This window comes from Micropterus dolomieu, linkage group LG11 (genome assembly GCF_021292245.1).
Source record: "Micropterus dolomieu isolate WLL.071019.BEF.003 ecotype Adirondacks linkage group LG11, ASM2129224v1, whole genome shotgun sequence".
NCBI lineage: Eukaryota > Metazoa > Chordata > Actinopteri > Centrarchiformes > Centrarchidae > Micropterus > Micropterus dolomieu.
Genome location: NC_060160.1, coordinates 17,392,192 through 17,411,261, shown reverse-complemented (window position 1 = coordinate 17,411,261; position 19,070 = coordinate 17,392,192). Strand labels below are relative to the sequence as shown.

The 19,070-nt window shown below is 39.8% G+C and overlaps 3 protein-coding genes and 1 long non-coding RNA gene across 6 annotated transcripts in view; 2 read left to right on the top strand and 2 right to left on the bottom strand.

The window, feature by feature from the left end:
* Nucleotides 1-1,929, bottom strand: part of coq6 (coenzyme Q6 monooxygenase) — a 12,891-nt gene extending 10,962 nt beyond the window's left edge. Inside the window, exons 1-3 of the mRNA XM_046061889.1 lie at nt 1,711-1,929; nt 1,135-1,371; nt 655-789 (exon numbers count right to left, since the gene is read on the bottom strand). Of these exons, the coding sequence (XP_045917845.1) occupies nt 655-789; nt 1,135-1,336 (337 nt within the window). The 5' untranslated portion in view covers nt 1,337-1,371; nt 1,711-1,929. The remainder of the gene's footprint in view (nt 1-654; nt 790-1,134; nt 1,372-1,710) is intronic.
* Nucleotides 1,476-10,508, top strand: fam161b (FAM161 centrosomal protein B). 2 transcript variants are annotated; one of them, XM_046061885.1, is made up of 9 exons: nt 1,476-1,802; nt 4,484-4,720; nt 4,798-5,309; nt 5,434-5,753; nt 8,160-8,278; nt 8,375-8,542; nt 8,659-8,758; nt 8,838-8,995; nt 9,245-10,507. In XM_046061885.1, exons 2-9 carry the CDS (start codon nt 4,503-4,505, stop codon nt 9,324-9,326), a joined length of 1,677 nt encoding a protein of 558 aa, XP_045917841.1. In that variant the 5' UTR covers nt 1,476-1,802; nt 4,484-4,502; the 3' UTR covers nt 9,327-10,507. The 2 variants fall into 2 exon arrangements, with proteins under 2 accessions (XP_045917841.1, XP_045917842.1); XM_046061886.1 differs by lacking the exon at nt 1,476-1,802 and having other exon boundaries at nt 4,584-4,720; nt 4,802-5,309; nt 9,245-10,508.
* Nucleotides 5,311-16,507, bottom strand: LOC123978584. The gene is made up of 2 exons (XR_006827008.1): nt 16,397-16,507; nt 5,311-5,639 (listed from the first exon to the last, which is right to left on the bottom strand). It is a non-coding gene; the product is annotated as an uncharacterized LOC123978584 (long non-coding RNA).
* On the top strand, nt 10,775-15,596 carry ngb (neuroglobin). 2 transcript variants are annotated; one of them, XM_046061891.1, is made up of 5 exons: nt 10,775-12,135; nt 12,344-12,499; nt 12,967-13,075; nt 13,175-13,294; nt 13,409-15,596. In XM_046061891.1, exons 2-5 carry the CDS (start codon nt 12,402-12,404, stop codon nt 13,550-13,552), a joined length of 471 nt encoding a protein of 156 aa, XP_045917847.1. In that variant the 5' UTR covers nt 10,775-12,135; nt 12,344-12,401; the 3' UTR covers nt 13,553-15,596. The 2 variants fall into 2 exon arrangements, with proteins under 2 accessions (XP_045917847.1, XP_045917846.1); XM_046061890.1 differs by having other exon boundaries at nt 10,775-12,265.
* Nucleotides 16,508-19,070: the final 2,563 nt, after the last annotated feature.

The following is a 19,070-nucleotide window of genomic DNA, read 5'->3' as shown; positions in this document are numbered from 1 at the left end:
AATGAAAAATATTTGCCAATTAATTTTAACTGATTGATTTGGTTGACCGTTTCAGCTGTACATGCATTTACTGTTGTGTAGTTTAGTTTACAACAACACATCATATTTTATGAGCTCTTCATATGTTTTGCGTGTAAAAATCTTAATTTGTAAAGTAACTAGCTGTCAGATAAATGTAGTGGAGTAAAAAGTACAATATTGTTTTGGAGTAGAAGTAGAAGGGAACATGAAGTACCTCAGAATTGTACTTAACTACAGTACTTGAGTAAATAAACTTATTTACATTCCACCAATTGCTTTTAACTACAGTTTGGGCTATAGAAAAACTCACCTCCTTAATGTAAGTAAGAAAAAAAAGCAGAGTCAGGAAACATCCCAGGTGACCTATCACATGAGGAACAATTAAGGTCAGATAAGATCCCTGCTATGCCCAGGTGACCCGACAGTGTCTGATCCCTGGCTTACCTTGTGGGAGCCATTTAAGTCTAGCACAAGACACTCACAGGGAGGGAAATAATCACCGCACAGAAATAACTTTTTGGATTTATTTTGTGTCTGTGGTGAAACTGCCCTTTTATAAATGTGCAAAGCCTTTCAACAAGAACAGAGTAAGTGATGTTCCTGTGTGTCAGTTTGTATAAGTGTATACTGTACCACTGAGGAGGGTGGCAGAGCCTGGGCTGATGGAGCTGACTCTGGTGCTATAGGTGTCTGGGACCTTGTCCATCACTTTCTTATTCCCCGCTTCAAGCAGGAGAATCTTCTTACCCGCCAAGTTGGGATCCATGCCTGTAAAAAATCATACATTATCTATAAATGACAGCAGCAAATATATAAGATAGAGTCTCAGCAGCATTACCATAACTGCATGCATTCTTCTTGTGATGAAGCCTTGAGGGTTAAGGCATTTCTGGTATCATAAATTTCACTCTACGTGTTTTCCCATTGCATCATATCTCAGAATTTACATTTTAGTAGCTTTTACAGTAATTATCACAGGTTTGTATGGGATTATCAAAAGAGACACAGGTCTGGGTGAATGAGGACAGCTCCTGATAACATTCATTTTAATTTGAAATTGAACAGGTTAATAATAGCTTAAGTCACAGTCAGTGTTGGGAAGGAGTCACTCACCCAGGGAACATGCCATTGCAGATCCAACCATTCCTCCCCCGGATATGATAACATCATATACCTCACGCTTGCCAGAGTCTTCCCCATGTTCTGAACACACTAACCCTCGGCTAATGTTTTTTATAGCAGATAAATGCCTTTCTGCAATATAACACCGGCCAACACCGTTAAGGGCCAGCGTCGCCTTTGTGAGCTTATGCATGATTCTGTCTTCACTCTGTCTTCATAGGACAAGCCCTGCAGTAAACAGGAGAAAACCGTTCAACTTTGATGCCTTGATAATTTCACATGCCAATCAGACAGACATTTCCCCTTGAACGCGTCCTAATAACGGCAGCTGTGTCCCTCCTGTAATCCAGCCATGTTGTGTTGACAAGAAGAACCAGAGGAAGTACTTCCGGTTTCGCGTCCAATCACAAAAGACGTCAGTCGCGGCTGGCGTTGCTGTTTCTGTCCACAAACAGTGCTAATGAAACCAAAGTGTGAACGAGTGGAAGTAAAAGACACTTGCGTCGTCTCAGGTGTAAAACAGAGACTCTTTCAACTTCATTTCAACAACATACCTCATAAGCTTACCGAATAAGTAGTGTATCTTGCCAGCGGAGATATACGATTTTGGAAGACGCTTCGACGCCAAGAAACACTTCCTAAAACTCGTCTTTTACCAGGTTGGCGGCTCATTATTACTTTCTCTTTGAATATCGTCATTTAGATTTTTATCACGCGCTTTTAAGTGGCAGAAAATAGAGTTTAAAAGTAAATACATATAGAAACTTAGCTTAGCTAGCGCTAAATATTGTACATGTCCTGACTCTATTGCACACTGTTTACAGCGCAGCGGAGGTCTGGTTGCCACGGTAACCAGTTCACTCAGACTGGAGGGGGAGTAACTTTTTGTATTATCAAACCTTGAAATACAAATACAAAACAGGGCAGCTAACTACAAGTAATTTTTATCATCAAGTCAAATCAAATCAAATACCTTTGGTGTCACACAACCATATACACGAACAGTTTCAGGTTCCTGACAAAGTCATCTCCCATCTCCACGCTGGTGAAGAAAGCTCAAAAACGACTGTAAAAAAGCTTAAGAAGGCTAAATTCCTACGCCAAGTTCTTGTCAGCTTTTTTCTTGTCATCCTGACTGACTGGCATGGGATGTGCATGGCCCAGGAGGGCTCTGCAGGGGGTAGGGCTGGGCTGCATGGCCAAAAATGTTGTCATGATAAAAAATGTCATATCATTCCATATCGATAATTATCACGATACATTTCTTTGTAGTTTTAAGGCAGATTTTTGCTCTTGAGTGAAAGTTGACACTTAACACACACACATCACTTAATGCCAAACCGTCGAACACATAAGAAATCTGAGGTAGAACATTCAAAACAATTATAATTATAAAATCGTTTTTCAACAAATATACGTAATGTGATATATATGAGTAAAAATTAGTAAAATCTTTTTTTCAGTCCCTTGCCCTCAACAAAATAAATATTTTAATAGAAAAATTAAGTGCTGATTTGTTTGGGATTCAAATGAATAAAATCAAACATTTATTGAACATTTGTTAAATTGTTATTGAGGAAAATTACATTGCAATAATTATTATTATTGTTTTATTGCCCAGCCCTAGCAGTGGGTGATTAAAACTGCTCAGAAGATCATTGGTACCCATCTCCCAAGCATCAGTCATATCGGTGAGGTGAGGTGCCTACGCAGAGCCCAAAGGATACTAAAGGACAATACCCACCTAGCCACAGCCTGTTAAACCTGCTGCCTTATGGGAAGAGATATAGGAGTTTCTGCGGCCGCACCACCAGATTGTAGAGCAGCTTTTTCCCTCAATCTATCAGACTTTTAAACTCCAATTCATCCTCAGCACTGCTCCACTGAATGTAGATTTTTTCTGTCCATTTTTATGATTGCTTTTGTATTACTGTATATTGTCTGCTATGTAACAGAAGGGGGTAACAAACTAAATTTCACTTTACAACCTGTTGTAATGTGAAAAATAAACCTACGTTCTACCTTGTACCTTGTACAAGTGAAAGTTGGTGAAAATCTTGGGTGAAGTTCCAACAACATAGCAGTAGGGTACTTAAAAAAACACAGTATGATGGACATACATCAAACATCCAACGTTAAAAGCTACACAGTCCAAGGATTAAAAGCTGTATAAAAAGGGTACACTGTTGGTGTAATAAATATAAAATATATAAAAGGTGTTGTGTTGGCCATGATAGTAAGTTGCCAAAATATGTATGAAAAAAAGTCCAGGCTAAGGCTAATAAAGTGCAGTGCTGATATGTATTGGGTTATCAAGAGTTCAAGAGTCTGATTGCTTGAAGGTAGAAACTGTCATGTAGTTGATGCTGTGATACTGCCTACTTGATGGTAGCAGTGAGAGCAGCCCATGGCTCGGGTGGCTACAGCCTCTGGTGATCCTCCCAGCTTTTTTTCCACATATTGCTTGGTATAGATGTCCAGGAGGGAGGGAAGCTACCTTCAATGACCCGTTCAGCTGTTCGCACCACCTTTTTCAGTCATTTTTGATTTGATTAGCCATTAATTAGTAGTTGATTCATTTATTTTACCAATGTCAGAAAATACTAACAACTGCCCATTATAATTTCCCAAAGCGCAAGATGTCAGTCTATGGTCCAAAGGTCCAAACCAACTATCTTAAACCCAAAGATATTCAGTTTATAATGATAAAAAATTGAGCAAAACTGCAAATTAGTTAGTTATTTTCATTATAGATAAAATTGTGAAAAAGCTTCCCAGAGCCAGCGGTGACATATGTACATAGAATGTTTTGTGTATTATAAAGTCAAAGATATGTAATTTCAACGGAAAAAAACATAACTAATCCAACTAATAAAACCACAATATAGTTCACATTTGAGAAGCTAGATCCTGAGAATTTTTGACATTACATTTTTGATTCAGAAAATTACGTAAAAGAATAATCAATTATTAAAACAGTTGTTTTCTGTCCATCAAGTAATTGACTGATCATTTGATTATTTTATTTAAAAAAAGATGTTCCGTCACCCTGCTAATTTCCATCCATGTAATGTGTATTATTTTGTTACAGATCACATCACATTATTTTGTGTAAAACTTTGCTACAGTGAAGTAATTGAAAATATAATAATATAATGGGAATATAGGAAGTTTGTTTCTGGACAAATTACTTAAACAATAAATGAATTATAAAAATTGATGTCAATTTACTTTCCATTTGTAGACAAATGGATCTGATTAAGCATTTCAGCACTGAACGTTTTTTACAGGAATAAATAGCCTGTCGCTGCTTGGACTCTCTGTTTTCTTTTTTTGTTAGTTTCACAGGTCAGAGGAATATGTCAAAGCTGGAGACCATGCTGGAAGATGGACTCAGATCAGAGTTAATGCTCCAGCAGCAGCTGAAGACCTTGAGTAAGAACCTCAGGCAGCAGCTGCAGGAGACAGAGAGGAGACAGAGAGAGGAGCTGGAGAGGAGGATTCATCAGAACGCTCTACTGTCAACAGATGTAGACAGAGAGTCTGGTGATAAAAATGAAGTGAACCATCTGGCAGAGTAGGTTTCTTCAAATTGATTTTATGTTTTTCATATAATATATGTATTTCTTTATTGGTATTTACTGTTTCCTTCAGACAGGTGGGAATGGTGAGATCCACCTCCACATCTCCCCTGACTACAGACAAAGAGACTTTGCATCATCCGAGACAGTCAGACACGCCTAACTCATCTTCTACAGTCTGGGTATCTCCAACATACAGGACGTTCACGCTGACTCCTGCCAGGATTCAACAGTGTGAGCGGTTTGCTTTATCTAAAACAACACAGATGAGCAAGGAGGAGGAGGCAGAGGCTGAGTGTCAGAAGAAGTTCTGCGCTCTCCCAGCCCCCAGCAATGTCAGTCAACCCCTATATCAGGAGATGGTGGAGCTGAGAGAGAAGGAGAGGAAGCAGGGCCGTGAGCAGAGGAGGGACTTCTTGCTCTCCATTCAAAAACCTTTCAGTTTCCAAGAGAGAGAAAAGGAGAAAAGAGAGAAGCTGATAGCAATGTTAAACCAAGTCTCAAATGATCAGAAAAACAAGGCTGCTACTGTTAGAAAACCTCGTCACAAAGAAGTAAAAGACTCGTCAGGCTCTGAGCTTAAAGGTGTGTTTCCTTTTCTGATTTACTTTATTTATAGTAGCAGTATGCACGTATACAGCATGTCTGATACACTTTATGCACTGACAAAACTACATCCTGTTCTGTATTTTGTTGTAATTCTGTGCAGAACAGGAGATCTGCAGACAAGCATCCACTTGGACAACAGTGGGTTATGAGAATCCTACTGTGTCTGTTAGCTCAAAACTTCGCACTGCTGAGCGCACCAGGAAAGAAAAGTTGGGATTCCTGGATGAGAGGCCCAGCTTCCAGCCAAAAATCATCCATCAGGTCCCTGATTTCAGCAGGCTACACAAAGCCTTGCAGACAGAGGGCCTGAGAAAAACACAGAGTAAAGATGTTAAAGATGTGATCAAATGTCAGCCCTTCTTTCTGAGGACATCAGCTCTCCCCGCAAGGCAAAGTAGGATGAGCCCTGAAAACTCACAGGTAAAATATTGTCTTTACCCAGACTAGTTGTTTCGTTTACTTTGAGAATTTGATAAAATTGTTTAATTGTTTTTTTATTCTCTAGTTGCGGTTATTCCTTCATTCATTTTAGTGCAGTTTGGTTTTAGTTACTTGTCACAATATAGTGAGTTTAGTTTCTATGGTTTTCAATTTTATGCTTTGATTATTTTATATTTATTTCAATTATATAATTCAAGTTGTCGAACTTTCATGGGCAACAGATTGGTCAGAAGTGGTAATTATTGTAGGCTGAGAATGAATGAATGACTTTCTCAAAAATATTCAATAAATGTAAAGAATAATGCCTGTCCTGAAGAGCCAGTGTCTCTCAAGGAATTACACAAGAAGACATCCAGGAATCCAAAGCACCAGGTGGCTTCACATTATAGTTTTAAATTACTTCTTTGCTTGATGGAAGGTTCAAGACACATCCACCCACCATTTTATCACGTCAGTATCCATCTCTCTTTAACGGAGGGTAGGAAACCACTAGTCTTCTTAAAACCCTTAATGTTCTAGATGACAAAAAGTGCTGATTACCTAAATCTTTGTTCATTTTAAAAGGTCCATATCACTATAAGTGCACCAAATGTACAATAACCTGATAACCTGAAACAGATGTTTATCCTACAATTTTTGCTGACTGTGTTATGCTCAACACTCTGAAGTGGTTTTAACTTTCTTTCATTCTGTGTCCCTGGGAGTATTTTGTTTGATAATAAAATATTTATTGCATGAGCTAAGTTGTTGTACAGCTTATGCGTTATTTTTTGAGGCTGTTCAGATCAGTCCCCTCAGTTATGGAACTTTAAAGCTATTCAAAATATGTACAGTGGGCCCTCTTTATAGAGGGAATACTCCCCTCCCTTGAGTGATCTTTCTTCACCACATAATTTAAGTCAAGTGTAACTCAAGACCCATTTCTACTGCACCTGACACAACCAGATGATATTTGTTCACTTTTGCTCTGTTCAAGCAAGAATATGAGATTCATCACATATTTCACAAGACCATCCCTACTGTATATTCATTGAAATTTGTGTGGGTGGATAATTCACATAAGGACATTACAGAGTAAAAATAATTCTAACATTAATTACATAAGAATAACTGTTTACACTAATCCAAAGTGGTAGAATTAACTTTGTGATCAATAAAAGTTCCTTCGTCATCCTTTGATATATCTGCTGGCTATTCCCAAAATTATACAATTACCAGAAATCTATTTTATAAACCATTTCAGACATTTATGGGCAGAGCTTTCTGATTTAAAGGTGGGGTAAGCGATTCTAATCCAGTACACCTTTTTTTCAAATGTATCTCCTCGGTCCGCTAGCTGTCTTTTCTGTTTGTGCACTGGAAAAATATTTGGTATTTGTACTCAGCCCTAGCTCTGTAAATGGGAAACAAACAAAGTGGCCCTACCCCGCCACACAACACTATTCCAGCCGTTCCAGCCATGATTTGTTTGTCAGGTAACGTTAAATAACTTGCCCACAGACATTCAGCTTAGTTTTTCATTTGCCAAGATATACTGTTGTTGTGATGTTAGCTATATTAGTAGCAGGAGAGTTGTAAATACCGCTGTCTGAAGCTAGTGTGCTGGCTCTGGGACTATCTCGTCCTCTCCACATGTTAGCTTCGCAGCAGCAACAGTAACATCAGTATGCTAACCCACAGCTTAGCTATGTTAGTTACTTTACTTGCTGTGTTGTTGTTCACTCCATATAATGTTGGATGTTGGATTTCTCCAGAGTTGCTTATGCCTCCTTTAACTAATGCTATATATAAATATATTTAGATATTTGTAACATTAGACATCACAGGTAATTCTACAAAATGTCTTCATAGTCAAGTACAGAAGCCTACTTGTTTATACTGTGTGGTTTCTCTGCCAAACTGCATTCCTAAAACTTTCTGTATCTCATCAATTAATCTTGTGGAGATGGGTTATCGTATGATATGGATTGTTCTGACAGTAAATGTAGATACAAACAGAAGCTGAAAATCACATTTTAGAAAGAAAGACAGGAAGGAAGGAAGGAAGGAAGGAAGAAAGGAAGAAATCTATTATTACTAGGGATTACTAGTATTGTCCACACAATTTATGTATTGACTGGCAGGCAAAGTTTGTCTTCTCCAGTTCACCTACTGTACTTTTACATTTGAAACAAATGACTGACTAAAAATAAGTCTTAATTGTTTTCATTTGGTTTTGATCACAGTTAAAGAAGAGTTACTCATGCTATTTTGTGTCATCTGACTATATGAAGGCCCTCATTCTTACATTAGTTTATAGACTGATATATACTTTGTTGGTTTTACTACTGCACCCTGTAGTTGTTTTGAGGTATTTCAGCTACCAATTTCACCCCTCATCTACAGGTACCAAAAAGAAGAAATCTCAGTAGAAGCAAGTCACTTGGGGCCTTAACATCACTGTCCACAGACACACTCCCAACATACATCACAGATGCTGTGAGGAAGCGCTGCATGGCCATAAGGTGACATGGATTATTTTAGCACTTTAGACAGTAGAGTGTTTGTGTGTCTGTATAGTTTCTACACACTAAATAGTTAAATCCTCTTTACCGTCACAGAAAGTCAATGGAGATGAGGGATAGCAAGAATCAAGAGACTGCAGACTGGTTGAGGAAGTACCAAATGAGGTCCCAGGCCATGAAGAAGACAGTCACACTACATGCAAAGTTGTTGGACCCACACAGCAGCTTGAAAGAGGTGTATAATGAAAAACTGCAGCACCATCGGTGAGTACTGGTCAACTGAGGCCGTTCATTCTCCCAATTTTACTACTTTTGCAACTGGCATCACAACCACACATGCCTGCCACAGTAGTTTAAACTATAATCTTCTTTACATGAAGGGAGGCTGACCAACAAAGGATGAGAGAGTATACAAGAGAGTTACAGGATATCAAGGCACGAGTAAGAGAACGCCCTTATTTGTTTGAACAACTGAAACAGGTAAGTGACATAGTAAAGCTGAGAAGATTACATCACATTGTACATGGCATCCAGCATAACTTTGAGTTTTTACTGGCAGAAAAATGCAAAGGCTCATGCAGAGCAGACATACAGGAACACGCTGATGAAAGCCGGCTTGAAGGAGCAATTTGTTGAAGAAAATGGAGAAGCAGTTGAAGTAAAATCAACATCAACTAGCTCTGAGGACAATACAGATGAGAATGACATTCAAAGCAGGTATGCAGAGTGAGAATTTTTAGCAAGGTTTGTGTTCATCCACTATGTAATAACACTGTGTTCGGTAAAATTATGAATAGCACTGGAGCTGGAGAGCCAAGGACTTCATGTGGTTTGGTCATATTACATTACATAATTTTCTGAGCTTTTCCTGCAGCCTTTAGTGAAAAAAAGACAAATACTGTAGCCAAGTAAAAGTTCGATGTAATTACAATATAGCCGTTCTCTAACCCAACATGTCTGATTTAGGGAAGAAAATTTAGACGACGGGGAGAAAATTGAAGATGTGGAAGAGAAGAGCGTGAAGTCCCGAGGGGAAGAAATGCCATGATCAAAAAGATTCAGGCGGCACAGTGTTCCTTGTGGCCTCTCCGCTAGAAAACAACATTGTCCTCAAAAATGATTCATGTCACGGCTAACTGTCCGCACCAGTTGTTTGATAGTTTAAGATGTCCAACTTTAAATTATGACAAAACATCTCGACTATGCAATCACAAATGTGAGGGGTTACAACAAGAAAATTTAAGTTTATAGAACTGTATATGTTATATAAGTAATATTTTATATGCTTTGAGTTTACACACATACACACACACATACACATATGCATATGTGTGTGTATATATATATATATATACATATATATATATAAATACAATCTGCATGGCATTTCAAGCTGATTAAACTGAAAATAAAAAAGCTAATTTTGTTTTAAGACAATCATTTTGCTAAGGAATAGGAAAACTGTAATATAAAGGATGATGAACACTTGGTTACCAGAATAAACAGTTCAAAAACAAAATGAGAATACCAGTTGAGACCACTGTGTCTGTAACATTCATTTGTATTTTACTGTCTCTAAATCAAGAGGCTTCTGATAAAAAAAAAAAACCCATAGGTTTTTTTTTTATATCAGAAGCTTCTTGACAGTAAAATGTTTTATCTGTCATTGCTCTTAGTTGTGTTTTTCTTTTTTCTTTTTTTAAATAGAATGAATGTAATTTTTTTAATTGTACAGTTCCCATAAGGACACCAAACGTCTGACATGGGCGTTTCTCAGATCTTTGGGTTAAAGTTCCCAGTTGTTCCTACAGCCACACTGCCACCTAAATAAACAGGTCACAGAGACCAGTTCAGTGGTTGGCTCCAATTCCATAGACCCACATCAAATACTCTTGTACACTGGCCTCCACTGTAAGCTTGTGCTTAGATAGCTAACTACCAGGAATTTTAGAAATCATTTTTACTGACAAACCACATGTGAATGTTGGAATATGTATATAATTATAATAAAAAAGTCATCATGGATACCAATGCACCATATGGGTACATGTTGTAGGCCGCTATGTCATGCATTGAAGCCATTGAAGGCAATGTTTGCACGAGTTAAAAATTCCTCTTAAGGTAACACCATTGAATGTTGAAATGTACTACGCAGAGCTAAGTAAGTTACGTACAATTAAAATAAAATTTTGTGTTGCCAGACTGATGCAAGAATGGCAGAGAAAAGGTGACTGTAACGGTATTCAGAATGACTGTCTGTGGATTAAAATAAGCAAATGATTAACTTTGCATAATTAAAAAGATTAGAAAAGTAAAAAAAAAAGCCAAAATGTTGTCACACAGTACTTATAGATGTGATAAATAATCCTTCCTTGAGATCTTAAACGTCACGTGACAATGCTTCAAGGGCTCCATCCTTTCAGGTTGTCATGGGAACCATGTATCCCTCCCTGCTCTGCCTTGTAGTCCCTCCGGAGAGCGCTGTGCACATCTGATTCCCCGGTGCACGGCTGAACACAAAACCAATCTCTCCCAACCTGTTAGGTAATATCATAGACTGTATATAAAAAGGATAATATCCAAGTGTGAACCTGCGTCAATGAGATGCGCGATTGCAGCAGACACTTGTGACATATATTTAAGCAAACTGTAGTGGCTTGAATGTGTGGAGGCTAAGAAAGGGAACAAACACATCTCATTTAGATTAATGAGAGGCTGTGCGCTTGGCCACCAAATGTTAAGATCACGCTGTTTGAGGAGTGGCAGTACTTAGCAGATGAACAATATAATTTCACCAAGGTGGTGCGTTCAGGTCTTTGATTATTCCAGCTGAACGATATAAAAATTCCCACACATTTAATTCTTTAAATGCATGGGTTGCAAATGTAGGCAGCCGAGGAAACACCCTAGAATAGATGATATAGGCATCAAATAGACTTAACTGTCATAATGTCAGCCAAGTTTTAGCCTCACATTTCCCTCGCCTGCTTTCTTCTCTTGCCATACCTCCGGTTGTTTCAGATCCTGTTTCAGACCCTCCCACCTCACTAACCCTGTATTCCCGCCATTCCCCATCACCTGATCTGCCCTGCCCACCGTGCACACCCGTTCCCACTTCCCCATAAGCCCATTAGCTTATAGCCCACTTCCATTCATTCCCCAGATTGTCTGTTGTGCTTCTGCCTCAGCGGTCTAACCATTTTGCCAGCCTGCTAGTTTTTTGTCATATCCACCCAGCAATTGTATTTAATGGCACGTTTATGTTTTCTGGTTATTTTGTTGTCCATCTCAATTTTATTGTCATTTGAATCCTCTTGATTATCAGGTAAAAGTGCAAAGGCCAAGCATTTTGTCAAGTGCAGTGTATGCTGCTTGTGGAGAGTTGTGTTCATGTATAGTGCCTGTGTGTTTTAGTCCTTGGTTCACCTGCAGGAGGAGCTGTGGCTCACTGAAGCCTCTCTGAAGCAGAAGAGAGAGATCCCTCTTTTTCTCCTTCAGTGGCATGAATAATATCCCCAGTGCTGGAGAGAGAGCATATCAAGAGGCAAACAGGAAGGGGAGAGAGAGATAGCAGCCAGTGTGACAGATAAGAGCGTGGCAGAACTTGTCTCCCTGACTGCGCCGAGGGCTGGGGAAAGAGAGCGCAAGTGCACCAGAGTGTCAGGCAAGGCAGCTGCCTGCACACACACAAACACACACATACACACACACACACACGCACACGCACACGCACACACACGCACACACACACACACACACACACACACACACACACACACACGCACACACACACACTCATACAGACCCCTCAACCTGGGTGCACCTGAAGAAGTTCAGAGAGAAGAAGCCTCAAGAAGGTACAGTATGTTTGTGCATTTCTAGCCTGGGAATCATATCTACTGCAGCTGTGTCCCCCTCTTTATATCTGAAACATTACAAGCTAATCAGCTGTCTGACGCTCACTTGGTGCTCCACTTTGTTTTCCAGGTGGGTTGGTGGTAGTTTGGTCCATGGATTAACTTGAATATTATGGCTTTCTTCAAACTGAACCTTCTTGTCCTGTAGAGGAGTTGTGTGTCTCCCCTCTAGAAGAACTAGCCTCGTGTTTACATTCTGAGGGAGGATGGAGAAGCTGTCGGGGAAAGACAAGGAGCTGATACGAGGCAGCTGGGAAAGCCTGGGCAAGAACAAAGTTCCTCATGGTGTCATCATGTTTTCCAGGTAATGTTTTACACAATCAGCATGATTTAAGTGGAAGTAGACAGTAAAGTGACTTGTGGGAGAAGAAAACATTGTTATTTTGTGCAGTCAGCTTCTCATTTACATTACTACACTACACTACAACCAAAAGTAATAGATTTTTGCTTGTTTTTTGTGTTGTTACTTAGTAGCTGTAGTGTTATGTTGCTAACTGTTAGTGAATATGTATCACAGGTGTGGAGGGAGAAGCAATCTACAGTAGAACCTTCGCTGCACACTTTAACCATGCAGCGACCGGAAGCTTGACTTGTTGCTTGGCGACAGACTGCAATAATCCACAATTTACTTTGAGACAGCTGCCACTAAAGACTAACAGGAGAGATTTGTAGATGTATGATTTACAGATTGATTTTGTGTCTGTGTGGATGTTTGGCAACTGGTGCCATGTGTAAACACCTATAGAACAGTGTGGTATTTGTCTGTGGTAGACTGTTTGAGCTGGACCCTGCGCTCCTCAGTCTTTTCCACTACAGTACAAAGTGTGCCTCCACACAAGACTGTCTCTCCAGCCCCGAGTTCCTGGAACATGTCACCAAGGTAAGCTCCGTTCACCGCAATGACCACTACAAGTACACAGTTCCTAATTGTGCACGCTTCTGTAAGCTTTCTGTATGTGTATGTTCACGTGATGTCCAGGTGATGCTTGTGATCGACGCAGCAGTCAGCCACCTGGACGACCTTCACTCCTTGGAGGACTTTCTGCTCAACCTTGGGAGGAAGCATCAGGCAGTGGGAGTCAGCACACAGTCATTTGCTGTAAGACCAACATTTTATAATACCACTCTCAAAAAGCAATTTAACATGTGAATAAGCGGTGAAAAATATGTTTGTTTTTTTCTGTGTGTTCTTGCTTGTTATGGACTTCTTAAGGTGGTGGGTGAGTCCCTTCTCTACATGCTGCAGTGCAGTCTGGGCCAGGCCTACACCGCGCCGCTGCGTCAAGCCTGGCTAAACATGTACAGCATCGTGGTTGCAGCCATGAGCCGAGGGTACGGCGAGAACAAGGCTGACTGAGGTGCACAGCGGGAGCTGATGAGCAGTTGCTGTCAAATCACTCAAAATGGTTGCCATGGAATGCTGTATATTTGCTCAGTGAGTGGGGTCGCATAGCGTAGCAAATGTATGGTGTGGTTACACTTTACAGTTGGATCGACCAGTCGCAGAGTTTTATTTTCTTAGCTGTGGATGTTTAACTACCAGGCGATGCTGCTGTACAGCTGAGAGGATCTGAGCCAGCCTGCTGTCTGGGCCTGTAATCTGAGCGCCTCACACTGAGAAAAAGAAACCAGGATAACTGTTGAGTCTCTTTTGTATATAATGACTTTGATATATCTACTCAAATGATAACAGTGACTATAGTGGTCTTTGTGATGTATCTTATAAGAGTTGCACAATTGTGAAACACTTGATATTATATCTAGGCATCACACACTACTCAAACTGTGATGGTAACTGTGGCCAGCATGGGCAGCTCTCTATATAAAGAGGAATGCGGTGATGCTTTACAAAACATGTTTGAAGTTTTGGGATGAAGCAATGTGATTTTACAGCGGAAAATCGTATCACCGTAATCATAATCTTAATGTGTTTTCTATTAATATTACACATCATTACACCTCTTTTTGTGTGTGACTTTGTTATCTAACATTTAACCTAACCTAACCTAACCTAACCTTTTAAATTGTATTCAGTAGATACTGACAAGAACTGTTATACTCTCTGATAGTTTCTTCAGAGATCTAAGACTGTTAAGGCGTCCACGTACACCGTGGTGTGTGATGCTCTCCTCAGTAGGTTTCAGCTGACTGTTAAACTCTAACAAATAGACTGTTATGTGACCTTTTAGAGTTTGAAAGTAAAAGGGCATCTTGGATGAACTGTAACATCTTTGTTCTTTGGCCAACATTTTCCAGTCATTGTTACTGTAAAGTAGTTTTGTTGTGCTGTTGTTACTTATCTAATGCTTATTAACTGTATTGTTGTGGCTACAAATGTAGTATTACCTCGGCTTGAGAGGGGAAGATGAGCAGAGTGGCCTGTGTTTCTCCAGCACAGAGCTTCTACATGCAAGTGAAGCTGGAAGTGAATATTTGTTTTCGTTTTGTTTTATGAAACAAAGACAAACTTAATTGATTTTTAAAACAAATAATACAGAGATACCGTGTGCTGACACTGTCCAATATGTATGCATTATTATTGCTGCCATAGCACTGTATGTATCATCCTCAGCTGTTATTTACATTCATGGTCATAATGCCAAGTAACTTAGCAACAGTGCGCCAAGTATTAGATAATAACACCATACAACTGTAAATCCAAGCTGCTGATATGTGGTTATTATCGCTTTAGTCTCGGTTTACATTTATACAGTTTATTTTTATATACTCTGAAATGTATGTGTAGTTAATATTTTTTGTTTTACATGATGTACTCACATACATTACATTGTGTGGATTTCCAGTTAATGAACCCAACAACCAGGCAAATTTGCTGCTTTTAATCAGGTTTCATTTTAATCCAAATAATAGAAACGTTATCAACTCTTAATGTGCAGTCAGAAAGAGTTATTTATTGATCAATTTTATCCCTGCATAGTATGTTCAGTCCAGTCCAGTTCTTTCCAGCAGACAGGTGTAATGTTTATTAACTGACTGTGTTGGTGCTGTATTTGTAGTGATTCTTTTCTTAGTACTAGTACGCAGCCCTATGCAGGTTGTTGTTGTTCTCCATGTCTCTGTTTTCAATTACCTGATCTTAGGTGTCTTTAGCAGGCGTGACTGACAACTGGCATGTTATCCCGTTAACATCCAGCTCTGTACATATTGGGTGTGTCACTGTCTACCTCATCATTATCAGCTGCTACTGAACAGTGATGACTTCACCTAGTTATCCTTCAACCAAAAACGCAAATTATTATTATTAGAGTTAATGCAAGCAGGCACTCTTTGTTTACTTCTTGTAAACTGGATTCTATCCTACACTTTAAAAAACAACAACGTTGTTCTGTGCTTACTTGATACTAAATAAAGTGATCTTCTGTGGATATTTTACTGCTAAACGAGGTCAGTGTGATTTCCTCTCGTTTGTCACAGACGCTGATGGTTACAATACAATGGTCTCCGTTTTGAAATCAATCACACAATGCCTGATTTCCTTCCCGCTGACAGCCCATCCTCTAGTGTTACATAAGATCGAAGCGCCAAATGGCTCATCGCTCTTGAGGGCGACTTCAGGCACATCAGCCCACTTACTCATGCAACTGCACAATGTCACATCAAGATTGTTTACAGAATTCCACAAATGTGCCATTAGTTGTTGTTTGGCTTGTTTTGTTTTAATTTTCACCCCCAAAACAAGCAAAATGCTTACAGATAGGCCTAGTTTAATATAGGTTTCTCCTTCAGTATCAGTTTATGTATATAGGTCCTATAGGTGAAGCCATAGTAAAGACGTGGAGGGTTGGTGTAAATATCTAAATACACAGTGCTCATTTCTCCTGTTTATACAATTTGGTTGTATCATTGTTAAAGTCACATCCATGAGTTGGCTGTCTGTTCTGCTGTTGGAGAAGTGGCTGACATGGCCTTAATCTGTCTCTCTGCACTCCCAACAGTATCCTCTTCACTCTCTCTGTCCAACTAAGAGTTGGCTGTATTTATTGCTCCATGTCTCGCTTTAACCTCCAGAACAACACTGAGCCAGAGCTGTCTAGCCACTGGGCTTCATGGAGACTCTGATCCGACAGTCTCTCAAGTCACCAACCAATCAAATCGGCAAAAAAATTCAATAAACTACTGACTGAAATACATGTTTATTTCCCTTCCCTCATTAATCTGTCCTATACTTCGACAGTCTTACCTTGTAGTGTGCCAGGATTTGCTCTGCAGGCTGTCGTCTGGAGAGGAGTCTGCAAGAAAAGACAACACGCATTATTTTTAGAAAGTCTGCAATGTGTTTAGGAATGAAGGGGTATTGAATGTTGTCATGGCAACTGTTAAGTGATGGTCCAGAGTTTTGTGTGTGTGTGTGTGTGTGTGTGTGTGTGTGTGTGCGTGTTTTTGATGAAGGAGGAAACCAAGACATTGCTCAATCGCTCATCCTAAATCATACTGTGGAGAGGAGTGATTGAGTGGACAGTGACTACGTGTGCGGGCTCAGGCTAATAAGTTGCGCTCCGATAGCGCTCTCGGTGCTGGAGTCTGCAACACAAGCCACAACATTGGGAATGAGCTGTCAGCAACTACAAAACAGTTATTTCCAAATGAAGTACAAAGTACAAGGCTGGCGTTATTCATATATTTGCTGATTGTCAACAGAAAACAAGGCTGAAACAATGCGTTATTCCCTCTCTCATTACTTTCTGAATTCCCTATCTTGTCTTATGTCTTTGTAAATGTTTAAAAACCAGTCACAAATATGTAGTTTCATTTAAAAAGGCTGTAATTTCCCAAAACAACTGAGCACTGTTGTTTTCAGCAATTGTTACTCAAACAAGAGTAAATTGTGTAGTTCTTCTTTACTGTTTTCAGCTGCGGATAATACACATTTGGTATGTTATAGCTTTTGGGCCGACTCGAGCCCAGCTCGTGCCAGAGTTGCGGAGGTGCCAGTTCACCTCCTGGCCTTGAGCAAGTCCCTGAACTGCTCGGGGCAGCCCCCCTCACTCTGACATCTCTCCATGTTTGTGCATGTGTTTGTTTCAGACCTGTGTGTACAATAATAACAGAGTGAAAAAACATTGAATTTCCCCTTGCGGGATTAATAAAGTATATCTTCTTCTTGTTGACACATGAAGGTGTCAAAATAGGAGGTGTTTCATTCATCCTCTATTTTTTTTAGTTGTCTGTGTCACACCAGTCTGACAAAAAACAGACACATGTAGGGCACGACTCCTGTTTTACTCACGCACACGTGAGTCGTATTTCTCCAATTAATGTTCGCCAATTTTCTTCCATTTTACGCGTGTAACTACAGACAAACAATTGTGTATTCGGTTCTGCGCGTTGCCAAATCGCCTGTGACCTACAATCAGTACTGTGCCTGAACGCATCTTGTGTAGTCACAGACAGAAGACTGAAGCTGCTGCCCCTCTAACAATGTTGCTTTTGCTACATGGGCTGTCGCGACATTGTTTTAAAAAGTATTTACGGCAGTAAAATGGTGTATGTTTGGTTTACTCAAAATAAACGACAGTGCCCAAGTACACGGTAATGAAAGGACATCTTGACCAGTGCAACAGTGTGGCTCATTGATGGGTTTTTAATAGTTTTTGGACCACAATGGACCTCTGACACAGGGGAATACGCTATAAGAGGCTTTGGCTACACAGACAATAGTACGATTTATGGGTTTGGTCTTTTGATGTGATTTGCTGACAGTCAAAATATAGAATAGAGACAGTCTTATTTGGATCAGTTCAAATACAGACATTTGGTAAATTCTTCAAGGACAAATTTGTCTGTGCATGAGCGGGCACAGGGCATCTAATTAAATCCACTGATAATTGATTTCCTATGGTTATTTTCTTGTTCAGCTGGAAGTCCAAAAATATGTCAAAGGTTATGTAGGAACTGAGCTGTGCAGCAGCCACAGCCATATGTCCTGCAATCAACTGGTGTGCTGCATTAGATTTTTTCCTTCGATTTTCCTTCGATATAATGAGGTAGGCAATTTCTACCTGATACTTTTTGATTTAATAAGGTAACCTCCCTGTGAAACACTTTCTACCAAGTTGACAAACCAATCTTAGCACAAGGTTCAGCTTGAATGTGTGATATGATCGAAAGGTGGACCTTGTGGTGAGATTGTTGCGTCAGCAACTGTTTCCAAAGTCAAGGATGAACTTTCAATCTCAACATTTAAGCCAACATGGACAAAAAGTCTTCCCAGTGCTCAGAAACATGGGATTTTTTAATATAAAACTGGGCAAACTCCACCTGCTGAGTAACATTATGAGATGGGATTGGGAGCTGCTGCACAGCTACCAAATGGACCTTGTGGGAATACAGTTTCCAAGGTCATGAATGAGCTTTCTTATATATGTTAATTGGATGAGTAAAATATACTCTAGGGGAGAAACAAACCTACTTTGAGCCACAATATTATGTAAATACTAAACAACACCATCTTATCAAGCTACATTTGCATGCAGAAACTAACCCATATGGGAGTGACAATGTGTTTGCTGCAGGAGGCAGAAACATTTGCTATTCTAAGCATCTGGGCAGGAGAAGGGCGAGAGGCAGGCCATGCACCCAGGGGAATTCACCTTTCGCTGAGAAGCATGCTCCCAGCAGTTGCCACGGGTGACAGGGGAAATGTCAAGGACTTTTCTTTCTTTTTCGTAACTCTTAGCAACGAAGAAGCACTGTATAATGGCAGGCGCGTTATCGTTTATCTACAAACCCATTCACTGCAGAAAAATGACATCCATCCAGTCAATGTGTTTCTCAGAAAAAAAAAAACATACACGTGCACCACTTTGCTGGAACAGCATCTACCATTGGCACCATGGTGCTACTACTTTCCAATG

What these genes read in the sequence shown, in the direction of transcription:
- fam161b (XM_046061885.1), top strand. Translation starts at nt 4,503, where the DNA reads ATGTCAAAGCTGGAGACCATGCTGGAAGATGGACTCAGATCAGAGTTA. An exon ending in TGAGCCCTGAAAACTCACAG is followed by an intron (nt 5,754 to 8,159) that starts GTAAAATATTGT and finishes CCTCATCTACAG; the next exon opens with GTACCAAAAAGAAGAAATCT. An exon ending in TGTTTGAACAACTGAAACAG is followed by an intron (nt 8,759 to 8,837) that starts GTAAGTGACATA and finishes TTTTACTGGCAG; the next exon opens with AAAAATGCAAAGGCTCATGC.
- ngb (XM_046061891.1), top strand. Translation starts at nt 12,402, where the DNA reads ATGGAGAAGCTGTCGGGGAAAGACAAGGAGCTGATACGAGGCAGCTGG. An exon ending in GGTGTCATCATGTTTTCCAG is followed by an intron (nt 12,500 to 12,966) that starts GTAATGTTTTAC and finishes TGTCTGTGGTAG; the next exon opens with ACTGTTTGAGCTGGACCCTG. An exon ending in TCAGCACACAGTCATTTGCT is followed by an intron (nt 13,295 to 13,408) that starts GTAAGACCAACA and finishes GGACTTCTTAAG; the next exon opens with GTGGTGGGTGAGTCCCTTCT.